Source organism: Protopterus annectens, chromosome 12.part0 (assembly GCF_019279795.1).
Source record: "Protopterus annectens isolate FY-2018-M chromosome 12.part0, PAN1.0, whole genome shotgun sequence".
NCBI classification, from domain to species: domain Eukaryota; kingdom Metazoa; phylum Chordata; order Ceratodontiformes; family Protopteridae; genus Protopterus; species Protopterus annectens.
Window position 1 is genome coordinate 267,656,910 of NC_056746.1, and position 14,080 is coordinate 267,670,989.

Sequence of the window (14,080 nt, forward strand, 5' to 3'; positions counted from 1 at the left end):
TTGAAGTAGAAGGTTGCTGTTACAAACTGTGTCGATGGCTTTAGACAAGTCTAGAGATGAGGAGACTAGTTTGCTATTACAGTAGAGTCTGTTATCCAAACTAATTGGGACTTAGGGTAGTTCTGATAATCAAACTGTTAAGATAATCAGACATACTGAACTGGATAAAAAAAAACTAAAATCTTGTTTTTTTCTGCATGCAGGGGTTACACTTTTCAACCATTCAGTGATTCCAGCAGACAACAAAGAAGATTTTTCACACACGATCAGGCTGCAAGCTCAAAAAACATGTACAAGCGAATACATATAATGTTTACATATTCAGACTTTTTCCTACTCAAACTTTGGAAGGCTGCATTTGGATAATTGATGTTTTGGATAATCGACTCTCTACTGTATCTCAGGGTTTATTGACAGTATTTATAAAGGTTAGAAGTGCAGTGGTAGTATGTGAGAGGAATGGAAGCTGTATTGTGTAGATGATAGGAGTTTGTTCTACAGGAGATAGTTTATCAGTTGTTTTTCAATACATTCCTCAAATATTTTGGAGAGTGGGGATAAGATTGCTATAGGTCTAAAGTTTGTAATGTCTGTTGAATTTCCTCCTTTGTGTAGAAGGATAATGTCTGATGTTTTCCAGAGAGAGGGAATATCGGATTCCTGGATTTACCTATTTATAAGGATAAAGACAGGCTAGGCAGAGCTATCTGCTGCTATTGTGACGTATTTGCTTGGAAAGATCTGGGAATCTTGAGGCAATGTTACAACTGCCTCATGTACACAGACAACCCTCTCCTCCTCCCAACAAATTCCAACACATGTGAGAGATGCAACCATATAGCCAAACTGGAGGCTAAGCTCTCACAACTCAGTACTGGCATAACCAGTCAGGAGGAGAAGGAAACCACACTCACTACAATTCCAGTCTCACATAGACCTACCACGGCAGCAAACCAAACACATAAACACACAAAAACATACTCAGAGGCTCTAAATAAAATCTGCCTAAGCAGCAGAGACCTCCAAAGCAGACACCCAAGCAACCGCTACCCCAAAACAAAACACGTGCAACACATAGCTCACAAAGCCAGTGTGCCGAACAGTCACAGCCCTTAAGGCTAAACAACACACCTGATACACTTGTAATAGGTGACTCTATCGTCAGGCACACTGACGTCCCGCTCACCAGACTGAATAAGGAGAAGGTCACGGTGAGCTGCCTGTCAGGCGCTAGAATCCGCCACATAACACAAGCACTCAGGTCACTCCAAGGCAAGTACAAATATGACTCTATATCATTGTCCATGCTGGTGTGAATGACCTGAGACGTACCTCCCTGGACTACATGAAAAGAGACATAGAGGAGCTCTCTGAGCATGTAGCCCAGGCCGGTATGACCCTGACCTTGAGTAGCATCTTACCCTCACCAAGAATGATGCCACAATATGAAGACAAGATGATCATTTTCAACAATTGGCTTAAGTATTGGTGTCATTCAAAGGGGATCCAATGCCTGTCAGCCTGGGATGACATACTCGACAAGCCACGATGCTTCACTAGGGATGGCTTGCACCTGTCACCCCTGGGCTTTCAGATATTGGCAAAGGCTCTTGCTACCCCCATAGTGCCTTTTTTAGGCAAGGCTCAAAAGACAAACCCACCTCCATAGGTATCACAAAGGATAAGAAACTAAGAGTAATGCTACTCAACGGCAGAAGTCTAAACCTCAAGATGCATGCACTCGAAACTCTCCTTAGCATGGAGAACATCGATATCTGTGCAGTAACAGAAACCTGGTTCAAGGCTCCCGAGAGCACGCCAGCACTTCCAGGTTATACCTCATACCATGCTTTTCGGCCCCAAAACTTGGACCGAACCACAAAAGGAGGGGGAGTGAATCAATATTCGTCAAAGATATCCACACCTCCAGGTTGGTGGCACAGCACGAAGCATCAGAGACTATCCATGTGCAACTAACAGTGGTAAAACTGCTTTCCAGTTTATAGCCTGCTACACCACCCTCCCAAACCCAGGAACCCCACTCGGCCTTCCTGAGAACACTGGAAAATATGAAGGTATCTCCAAACACCATTATATTTGGCGACTACAACTACCCAAACATAGACTGGGAGCATTACTCTAGCTCCAACACCCTAGCCCAAAGGTTCCTAGAATTTGTAAACTCAAATGCTATGGAAGAAATTGTTAGGGGAAAACATACTGGAACTGATCGTTACCAACATGGGGACTTTATGCTCCAGACCAGAAGTGTATCCCTCATTGGTAAGATCAGACCATAAACTAATCTCACTGGATATTCACATCCCGACCCCACCCCCTGCCCAGAAATCCACAGTGAAAAACTTCTCTAAAGCAAATTTCACACTCCTCAAAACCGAGGGGGAATTCTTCAAAGCCCCCGGGCCTGTGGAAAATACGGCCCAGACCGCAGAATCCTTTATAAACGCATTCTATGAACACCTTCAGGAATGCATGGATCATGCAATCCCAAATAAAACCAAGACCCAATCCTCCAAAGGCAGACATCCTGTCTGGTGAACCCCAGCCATAAACAAACTATACAATAGAAGGAGGAAGCTACTAAATGATGGAGCAAAATCCCAAAAAGGGAAGGCATCACTGATCAGTATTAGCAAAAAACTATGGGCACTCATAAAATCGTCTAAGGCCAGCTTCAAGAGAAAAATTGCACAGGACACTAAGGATAATCACAAGGCTTTCTTTAGTTATGTTAGTAACCTGGGTGGGAATTCCCAGATATGCTCAGAATTAGTCCAAAATGACAAAAAATACACTGAACCCACAGACATTGCCAACATGCTAGCTGACAGGTTCAGAGCAAACTCCCCCCCCACACACACCAAAAGGGCAAATATCTATCCCAGCAGAGTGCTGCCCCCCTGACATCTCAGATGCTCTCTTAAGAGCCGCCCTCTCCAAAGCAAAAAACACAGCATCAATGGGACCAGACGGTGTCCCGAGCTGCATCCTACATGAACTCCAAGAAGAGCTAACCCCAAACATAAAACTACTGTTCAATCTCAGCCTTACTACAGGATATGTACCCAAAGAGTGGCATACAGCAACAGTGGTCCCTCTCCACAAAGGTGGTGCCTCAACGGATCCTGGAAACTATCGCCCCATAAGCCTGACTAGCTTGGTCTGCAAAGCTATGGAAAGGATCATCATGGACATCATAAATAAAGATATTGGGGACCTACAGACACTGGATCCTACCCAGTTCGGCTTTGTTAAGGGCAGATCCTGCCTCTTAAACCTGGTTGATTTCTTTGAAACAGTCACCAAGGCCATTGATGAGGGGAGGTGGTCCACACAGCCTACCTGGACCTCACAAAAGCCTTCGATACAATACCCCACTCGGGCATTAGAGATAAGCTCACCAGCTTAAATATAAGCCCCTATGTCACTAGATGGGTTGCAAACTGGCTCAAGGACAGAACCCACATGGTTAGAATTGCTGGAGCCATGTCAGACTCCAAACCAGTTACAAGTGGCATCCCACAAGGCTCAGTCCTGGGACCTCTCTTGTTCGGTATATATTTCTCGGAGATACAGGCCAACACGGAAGGACTGTGGCTGACCAAGTTCGCAGATGACTGCACACTGGGCACCATAATCGACTCTCCAGCTGACACAAGCATCCTCCAAAAGGGCCTCATAGAAACAGACAACTGGTGCCAGAGCCATGAACTCAAGCTAAACACCAAAAAGTGTATAGTCACCCCCTTTGGCAAAAACAAAGTGCCCACAAATTACCACATAGATGGTAATCCATTAAGTACAGAAGAAGTAATTAGGGACCTGGGGACCCAAGTTGATAGCAATCTCTCATTTGACAACCACATGGCCAAAGTGGTTAGAAAACATTTTATATAGCCCACCTAATCATGAAGGGATTCACATCTAGATCAGAGGAGGTCATCATGCCTCTTTACTCATCCCTCATCAGGCCCATAATTGAGTACGGTGCCACTTTTGGGATGTACCTTACCAGACACCTGCAGCAACTGGAAAGACCCCAAAAGTACCTCACCAAGAGGATCAAAGGGCTCAAACAGATGCCATATGCTGCCCGGTTAAAGAAACTCCAGCTCTACTCAGTGGCATACCACCTGCTCAGAGGCGATCTGTGCCTGACTTATAAAGCCATGTCCAACCCGGAATTAATGGACATGCTGCACCTCAGAAAATCCAAATCCCATCGAGGCACGCGCACGAGAGACTTGAACCTCAGCACTGAAGTAAATAGGACATGCTGGAGGGACAGATTCATAACCCAGAGGCTCCCTTCACTCTGGAATAAAATCCCAGTCCAGGTTAGGCAGAGTCCCTCATTGACTCTCTTCAAGAGGAATCTTGATGAGTGGATAGGAGATCATAGGTTTACCCCGTGTATCACTTCTGTGTCACTGTTAGACAGAGGCACAGTATACTAACCTCGAAAAAGGGCATAGCAAAATTAATTTAAAATGGATGGCGAAAGCCAAACACACTCTGGCTAGGCTTATAAATGCCCTAGGGCAGATAGCCTAGTATGAACCTATGAACCTATGAAAGTCATCAGTTAAAGTAGAGCATGGTTTGAGTAATTTTATAAAGGATATGTGCACAGGTTTGAAAGTAAAATTGAATGTGGTGAAATGTGGTGTTGGGGAGGGTTGGGATTGTATGTTGTGGAATCCTTGGTTCGGAATGCTATGCTATCTGTGAAATAAGAGCTGTATTCTATTGCAGCTTTGAGTGGTGAGTTATTGTGAGAGAGGTTAGGGTTGAATTTTTGGCCAGGATGTCAGATTTCTTTAATGGCTGACTAGAATTTTTAGGGCTGTGTTTGCTATTATTCTGGAAGTTGTGGATATAAAATTGTACAGGTTATAGGTCACATTAAAGGTGGGAAGAGTTTTGAAATGATTTATTGTGGTCTCTTTTTTATCACAAAAACCTGGCATTTTAACAGGGGTGTGTAAACTTTTTATATCCACTGTATATTTTTTGTCTTCTTTTATTTGCTTTTTATTATGGTTGCAGAGCATTCTGATGTTTTTGAGATAACGTGGTGGTTTATATTTTTGCCATTCTTTCCATACTTTTTTTGTCATTTATTAGCATTCTTTTCTTTTTGGATAGTTGAATTGGATCATTTGTTTTTAGTCTCTTCCTTCAAGGAGCTACAAGGCTATTTAGGATGTTTAGGAAAGTTGTACTGAATTCATTTACATCATCTTCAAATGGGAGGAATTTTAAGATGTTCTATTTAATAGATGATAGGGTAGTAATTAATATTTCAGGGTTAAATTTGGATAGGTTGCATGTTGTTTTATAACCTTGGTTCAGTTATTACAGATAGCAATCAGATTATAGCCAGTGCAAAGCAATTAATAAGAGGAACAAGGTAGAACAAGTTTTCTTTCATTTTCTGAATTCTGATAACAGGAAGCAAGGGAGACTAAGTAAATGGCATATACAGTGTAAGATGGCTTCCCACCCTGAGGTCAGTTATTACAGAGAGCAATCAGTTTATAGCCAGTACAATGCAATTTAAAAGGAGGTGCAAAGTGGAATAGGTTTTTATTGAATACAGAAATCAGGAAGCTAGAGAGACTAAGTAACTGGCATAGACAGTGTAATCTGTTAGTCAAGAGAAAGGACAGTGGTCAATTTAGTAAGTGGTCCTTAGAGTGCAAGGACTGCTCCTCTGGGAGAAATATCACAGCTACTTTCCAGCACAGGGTGGGCACATTTTTGACTAGTTAAAGTTAATACACAGCAAGGCTCTTCATGTTTAACTTGCTTACATTGCACAATGACAAAGTTCTCAGTGAAAATTTTCAGGAGTTGGGCCTTGTGGCAGAATTCCTGTGGTATTGGGGTTAGGATTGTTAGTAGTGATCGCAGGCTCTGAAGGGAAAGAAAAGAGAAAAGCTCTACTAAACAGTAATATTATATTTTGGCAATAAAGCTGATACTTATTCTTACAGATGGAGGAAGGACCATGGTAAGTCAGAGCAACAGAATATGGGGTAATGTAAAAGTAGAGAGATCATAAGAAAATTCATGAATTTAAGGTCGAAATAGGTTTAGCAGGAGGTATACCGATTATCTTTGGTATGATCCCAGTTAGTCTTACTAGGGGTGATATATAATTATCGACCTTGGGATGGTTAACGCTGGTCTAACACCAAATGAGATGGATTAACTCGATCATCAAAAGGGTAACTAGGCTTAAAATAGTCTGCAAGGATAACAAGCTTAGTACTTTCCTATGATCCTGTAAGCTTGTAAAAGTAACTTGTTTGTTTATTTTACAATGATGCATTGCAAACTTGTTTTTTGTTTATTTAAAACCTTTTTTAAGACTGTCTTAGTTTCCCACTCCTACAACTGTGATGGTTGAGATATATGCTTGGTCTCTCTCTATTTGAATAGTTTTAATAGGCCATGTTAATGAATTGTGTTGGCTGTTATAGGTTGGCAGGGGAATAGAGGACTTAATGAAGTATTCAAAGGGTTGTTTCCTTCATAGGAAAACTGAAGATTGTATCCCCAAGTAATGGCATGTCCCGTCAGAGTCTGGGAGCCAAGTTATGTCATTGAACATCTATGAAATGTAATAAAAACAACTAGAAAAAATACACAAATTCTGATGTCTGAACCAATTTACAGATTTGTAGGTAATATCCTAAGGAGATAAAGTGTGATTTGGCTGATAGAAGGACTAAGTTTGTTCATGGGATGGGAAAAAATTTCAAAACAAAACGCTGTCTTTGTTTTATCTTGAAGGAACAAGTACAGAAGACAAAAGACATGCTGAACAATGTGGCATCTGATGAAGCCAACCTAGAAGCTAAAATCGAGAAGCGAAAACTGGATTTGGAGAGGAATCAAAAGCGCTTACAGACACTTCAGAGTGTCAGGTTAGAATTCTTACTAAAGTTGCTGTTGTATTATAAGATCATCCTATTTCTTAATCCCTTAATTGAAAACCACAAAATTCATCAGGAGATCTTTGGTGTCTTTCTTATGCTGATTAGAGAAACTTGATACAATGTCTGTGAGTAGTGTATGGCTTCACCTTCTGATAAATTATAAAATCCATCCATCCATCCATTACTGTGAAGTCACATCTGGCTTCTTTAGAAACCCCATTAACACTCATTACTATTCACAGAGTTTTCTGGCAAGTGAGGAATGGAAGTAAATTGCCAAAACTTTCTTCTTTATCTTTTGCATGCATGTGTGTACGAGCACACACGCACACACACACACACACACAGTATGCACACCTATGGACAAAACAGAGTGAGCATTCCACTTACATACCTTTGGGATTTGGGTGCACCTGGAAAAATCCCAAGTGAAAATATGGAGGATATGCAAACTCTGCACAGAAGAAACCCCACCTGAGAACTGAACTGGAGAACCTCTTGCCATTAGGTGATAGGATAACAGTTATAGAACAGGTACATTTAGGCTAAGCCTGTAATTTATAAAGAGATTTAAGAAGTTTGGAGAGATATTAACAGCATAACTCTGAGAAGCAGTCACAGGAAATTTCATCATCCACCAGACAAGCTATGCCTCTAATCTTCTATCAAGCCCAACAGGACATGTGTGCATGCCTATGCTTCAGACATTTTCTCTGTAATGGTAGAGTTAAGGCAGTCTGCCTAGCAATGAGTTCTGAATCTATGAAGACAGGCTATTGTTTTACAGAGCTTAATTGCTGACTTGACCTGTTAGTGCAAGGAGGTTAACAAAACAGCAGCATGGTTGATAAAACATATCTAAACCCCTAGACAGAATTAGTGAAATGGGACTTTCACATGAATAAAATTCCATTTGTAACAATTAAGTGTTCTTATGTACTGTACCAAGTATGTGTTGTTCCTTTTTCCCCCGAGTAGAACTACAGTTGTAGCTATGAAGAATTCCATGTCTAAAAAGCATCTTTAAAAAAATTCCCATGGAAACTCCCCTGACATCATAAAAGTTTTGAGAATCCCAGACTAAGAATATTGAAAAGAGAGAAAGAATCGAGAAGTGGAGAGATCAAAATAGACATAACCAATCAATGAGAATACCAGTACCACACAAACAATTCTCCCTAGCAGAATGAAAATATAAGTACATGAATAACGGACATAGGAACTCATTTAGTGCATAATGCAATTACAGCTAGAAAGAGCAAATGTCAAATTATGCTTTGTTTGCAAGACTTAGTAGTACAGAACATCCTAACTTCACTTACATTGCCCGTATGTGGCATTCCTTAAATTAAACAATGCTCCCAGACTTGCTATAGTCTCCCACAGTTTGTCTTCACAGTATAATATTGAGACAATCCAGGTCTGTGCTACACATTATGCTTTTGAAAGTCAGGATGCTTGACCCAGAAGTATATCTTCCACTGGACCTCATCTTCCACAACATTTCTTTGCAGCTTAATACTGAAACTGATGAAGTCTTGCTGTACCTTTTTACATTAAAGTCTTTTGAAAGTTGGGACAACCTCCTCCCCTCTAAATTGTGCATTATTTCCAACATATCTTCAAAATTAATGTTGATGTAAAGCAGATGTTTGCTATACTTGCCTCTTTGCATTAAAGTTTTGTGAAAGTAAGCACTTTTTTGCCCTCTTTCTGATAGCTACATTTTGTATTTTCTGTGCTGAGGGTGTTTGGGACTCTGTTGTGCAACAAAGTGTGCTGATTGATCAAACAATACTCTATATTGCAGTTTTGGCAGTTCTTCAGTAGAAATTAAGGGTCATCCCTTCCTGTTTTGTCTATGTTGTGTGTCCCCAGGCAGCAGTTTTAAGCTTCAGTTTACTGTTTTAAGGTCTCAGCCCTGCCTCACAAGCAGATATAGACTCTGGATTGTTTCACCTACCTTAAGTTACAATTTTTTTTTTTTTTTTTTTTTTTTTTTATTTTTAATTTTTTTTGCTGCTTGCAACTTACTTTGGGAGGATCTGATTGCCACCTTCCCCATATCATTAACCTTATACCCTTCAAACCACACTGTCATTAAATCAACGTATTCTACATCCAATCTCAAATAATCCATGGACTCCATTACTACTTATTCAACAGGCATTCTCCCTTTCAACACTCTTATAATCCCTCCCTTTTGCTGCAAATTTCCTCACTGCAGACACCTATCAGTTTATCAGCCATCACAGTTTGCATGCCATCACCACAGACTGCATTAACTTGTTACCGCTCGCTACCAGAACATCTCCACAAAGCTCTGTTTATGCATAATTTCTTATCACTGTTTACATCCTTTACCACTCCCTAGGTAGCACGAAAATGCATGGTTCCTATTCTCAAGGTGTTAAGGTGGCAATGCTACACATATTCTTTGTATCATTTCTAAAAATTCAACACTTTTGCAATCTCTGTGCCTCTGTACTTTCAAACACATCACTCATTTGCTAACTCCTCTTTTTCTTTCATCATATATTTCTCTTCCCATTTAGTTTTTTTTCATGGAGTTTCCAAGAGTTGGCACATCTGGCACATCAGACTTTGTAAAAATCAATTTAAAGATAGAACCCCCCCCCCCCCAAATAACATGACTAACTTCTTTCCATTGAGCGTATTCACCTGTAACCATGAATTGAAGATAGTAAATTCTAGATGAAGATCTAAACCTTTTAAAGAGATATATGCCAGTTAAGAAATCATCTCCTGACTTACTGGTAGCATGCACTGGATGGCTTACTTCCATTTTCCCAAATTTCACCTTTAGCCATACCTTTCCTAAGTTTATTGTTCCTCTCCTGCCCTCCTATGTAACTTATAACTGGCAGGCTATCAGGTAGAATTTTCCATCTGTTTGAATCTTTTAATGCTCTGCTCAGCTTATTATTGAAGCCATTATTGACACTAGAGTTATTTCGACTAATAAGCTCTTTTCCATGTTTACCTGATGTACTGGAAAATATTAGGATTCAACCAAACATCCTAATAATGGGCGACTTCAACTTCCCCACCATTAACTGGGAAAACTACTTGTGTACCAACTCCTTAGCTCAATGCTTTCTAGAATTCATAAACTCCAATGCCCTGGATCAACTTATCCACACCCCCACCAGGGGCAACAATATCATAGACCTAGTCATTACCAACATGAGTGACCGGTGTTCCACACCTGAAGTCAACTCCTCGTTGGTCCGATACGACCATAAGCTAATCACCCTTGATATTCACATCCAGCCCCCACCCCCCATTAAGGAAACCACAGTAAAACATTTCTCCAAAGCCAACTTCATGCTTCTTAAGATAGAAGTGGTGAACTTCATGACACCCATGCAGGTGGACAATACAGTTACAACTACTGAATCCTACACAAATACACTCTATAAGCACTTACACAAGTGCATGGATCGTGCTATCCCAAACAAAACCAAGACGCTATCCTCCAAAAAAAGGAAGCCAATCTGGTGGTCCCCTGCCATAAACAAACTGTACAACAGAAGGAAGAAACTGTTGCAAAAGTGAGTAAAATCCCATGAGTGGAGGAGCTCCCTGGTCATCCTCATTAAGAAGCTGAGATCACTCATAAGATCCTCCAAAGCTAGCTACGAAAACATAATTGCCACTAATTCCAAGGACAACCACAAAGCATTCTATAGCTATGTCAAGAATCTCGATTGCAACACCCAGATCTGCTCCGAGTTACAGCACAAAGGCACGAAAATTACAGAACCAACTGATATTGCCAACATTCTGGCAGATAGGTTCAGTGCTAACTTTACTCCCCTCTCACCCCCTAAAGGGCCTATATCTGTACAGGAAGAATGCAGAGTCCCTGTAATCACAACTATGCAGGTAAAACACAGCATCCGTGGGACTGGACAACATCCCAGGCTGCGTTTTAAACGAACTTCAGAACAAACTGGCTCCCCACTTAAGCACCATGTTCAGTAATAGCCTTGCATCAGGCTTTGTGCCCACTGAATGGTGCACAGCAACAGTTATCCCACTCCACAAAGGGGGAGTTACCACTGATCCCGGGAACTATCGGCCTATTAGCCTGATGAGCCTGGTCTGCAAGGCCATGGAATGTATCATCATGGAACTCATAAACAGACATTGGTAACCTCCAAACTCTGGATCCCACACAGTTCGGGTTTGTGAAAGGCAGATCATGCATCCTGAACCTGATCGACTTCTTTGAGGCAGTCACCAAAGCCGTAGATGAGGGTAAAGTGGTTCACACAACCTATCTTGACCTCGCCAAGGCTTTTGACACCATCCCCCATTCTGGAATTATAGCTAAACTCACTAAACTAGGTATAAATCCCTACGTCACAAGATGGGTTGCCAACTGGCTCACTGACAGAACCCACACTGTAAAAGTTGCAGACTCCAAATCTGACCTCAAAGCAGTGACAAATGGAGTACCACAGGGTTCGTCCTGGGACCTCTCCTGTTTGGTATCTACTTTTCTGAAGTACAGGCTAACACAGATGACTGCAAACCAGGAGCCATAGTCAAGTCCCCAAATGATGTGGACATCCTACACAAGGGCCTCGCTGAGACAGATGCCTGGTATCAGAGCCATGGCCTCAAGTTCAATGCCAAAAAGTGTAGCGTCATCCCCTTTGGTAAAAACTTTGTACCCATGAACTACCACATAGGCCGCAATCTACTTAACACCGAATGCGTGATAAGAGACCTTAGGACCCAGGTGGACAGTAGTCTCTCCATTGATAGTCACATCATCACAGTAGTCAGGAAGTCCTTCTACATGGCACACCTCATCATAAAAGGGTTCTCATCCAGGAAAAAAGAGGTCATTGTTCCCCTCTACTTGACACTCATTAGACCCATTACAGAGTACAACGCCCCTTTTGGAATGTACCTCACAAGACATCTGCAGCAGCTGGAAAGGCCACAGAAGTACCTCACAAAGTGGATTACTGGCCTCAAACAAATGCCCTACACTGACCACCTCAAAAAACTCCAGCTTTACTCCGTAGCATATCACCTACTCCGAGGTGATCTCTGCCTAACATATAAAGCTATGTCAAACCCAGAGCTGTTGGACATGCTACACCTAAAGAAATCCCAATCCCTCCGAGCTACATGCTCTAGGGACCTAAACCTTGTCACCACAATAAACAGGACATGCTGGAGGGATAGATTCCTGTCCCAGAGACTTCCCATACTCTGGAACAGGCTACCCATCTATGTCAAGCAAAGTTCTTCATTAGCACTCTTCAAGAAAAATCTTGATGAGTGGATGGGAAATTATGCCCCGGGGATCACTTCTGTGTCTCTGCTCGACAGTGGCACAGGAAAATAACTTTCTTGGTTGGTGTAAGCCAGGGAACCTTGTTGGCTAGGCTTATGTAAGCCCTTGGGCTGATAGCCTAGTACCTACCTATGAACTTCAAAGTAGAACTTATCTGCACCTCTTGTAGAGATTAGGTTGCCCAGATGGAATTTATTTTTCTCTTTTCTTTGCAATAAAGCAGTGTTAACAATACTTGCAGTAGCTTTTGAAACTTCTAGTGTGTGTGTGTGTGTGTGTGTGTGTGTGTGTGTGTGTGTGTGTGTGTGTGTGTGTGTATGTGTGTGTGTGTGTGTGGGGGGGGGGTAGTAGTAGGGTCACCTTTGAAGGCTGTGTTCTCTCCTTTAACATGTATACTTCTTTCAAATCAGCAACCACATCAGAATACTTTTCCTTGGCAGTCTGAGAGGAGAAAGAAAGAAAGAAAGAAAATGTCACTGGTCATTGTGAATATTGTTGTTACTCTGGGTAGGATTGCCAGGTGCCCTAGTTCCAGGAGAATAAATCCAACAGACAGTGATTTTTTTTTTTGAATTTTTTGAGCAGGGACTTCATTAATACCATATGTTCCCTTGTCTGTCAGCCTTATCCTGTGGCCTTCTTATTTATTCTGTAATCCCATTTCTACAAAGAGAAATTTGATATTTGGGACTAGCCTCAATTATAGGTTTGATACCCTCTGTAGTAGTCTCTTTCAAAACTGTACTGGTCTTTGTCCTCCTTCCAATCTTTTGTCTACCAGGATCCTGCCTTCTGTATGACTGTCCCTGGCTGTTACAAGACTGAAGTGGAAACTGTGGAGATCTGAACTGCAGTGATAAGTCCACTGGAGTTGTAAAGGAAGCGACATTTGTTAGACTGCAGGAGGACTGGTACTTATGGTTGAACATGAGTATTAGCACACTCAGGTTGTTTAATTATACCTGGTTTGCTGCGTTTCAAATGAGGTGGTTATTTCCCTCATTGCCATGGATATCAGAAGCTTTGTATTCTAGTACCTGGTCTTGGGTAGCAAGTATTCTTTCTCCCCCCACCTTTTTTTTTTGTGGTATTAGGGTTTTATCCCTTGTAATGGATTCCCAGGATTTTACTGTGTTGTATACAATCCGCTGTACAGTCTGAAGATTATTTTTATATCTATCACTGCAACTACTACAGCTATAGCTCCTTTCTATTCTAACTATAATCAGAGCTGGTGTTAGCATTTTGGGGGCCCCAGCTTAGATTATCCTGACTAGTCTATATTTTCATCATCTGTGGACAACCTGATTTTGAAATGTTGTTCCTCTTTACCATTTAAGGCTAAAGCTGCAAATTAACTTTCAGATATGTTGAACAATATTACCCTTTTTGCTTATGAAGTGAAACTACTGCCACTTAGTTGTAAGACCTGCAGAGCTGTTTTTGTGGTTATAAATCTTTGTTCCTTGTTGTCCACATGTTCCTGTCTCTGTGTTGGAGGTCATCGGTGTTGGAATCAGTCATTCTGGTAGTTAGCCCTCTTTCTAGCCATACATTTTCTTTTATGAGTAGTGTGCACAGACTGAACTTGTAGCTACAATGCACGTACATAACAATAGCATACCTCTCAACCTGGAGATATCAAAAATCTGGACAAAGGCCCATGAAAAGTAGGTACAATTGGCCAAAAATTGGGACTGTTAACGAACATAAAATCTGCATGCATAATAATGTAACCCTACCCACTTCAATGGAATTGTGGGATAACAATATT

General features: G+C 41.4%; 1 protein-coding gene across 1 annotated transcript in view; it reads left to right on the top strand.

Annotated features, from left to right (window-relative positions):
* CLUAP1 (clusterin associated protein 1) overlaps nucleotides 1-14,080 on the top strand; it is a 960,319-nt gene that overhangs the window by 440,009 nt on the left and 506,230 nt on the right. The window contains exon 9 of the mRNA XM_044089326.1: nucleotides 6,823-6,956. Within this exon, the coding sequence (XP_043945261.1) occupies nucleotides 6,823-6,956 (134 nt within the window). The remainder of the gene's footprint in view (nucleotides 1-6,822; nucleotides 6,957-14,080) is intronic.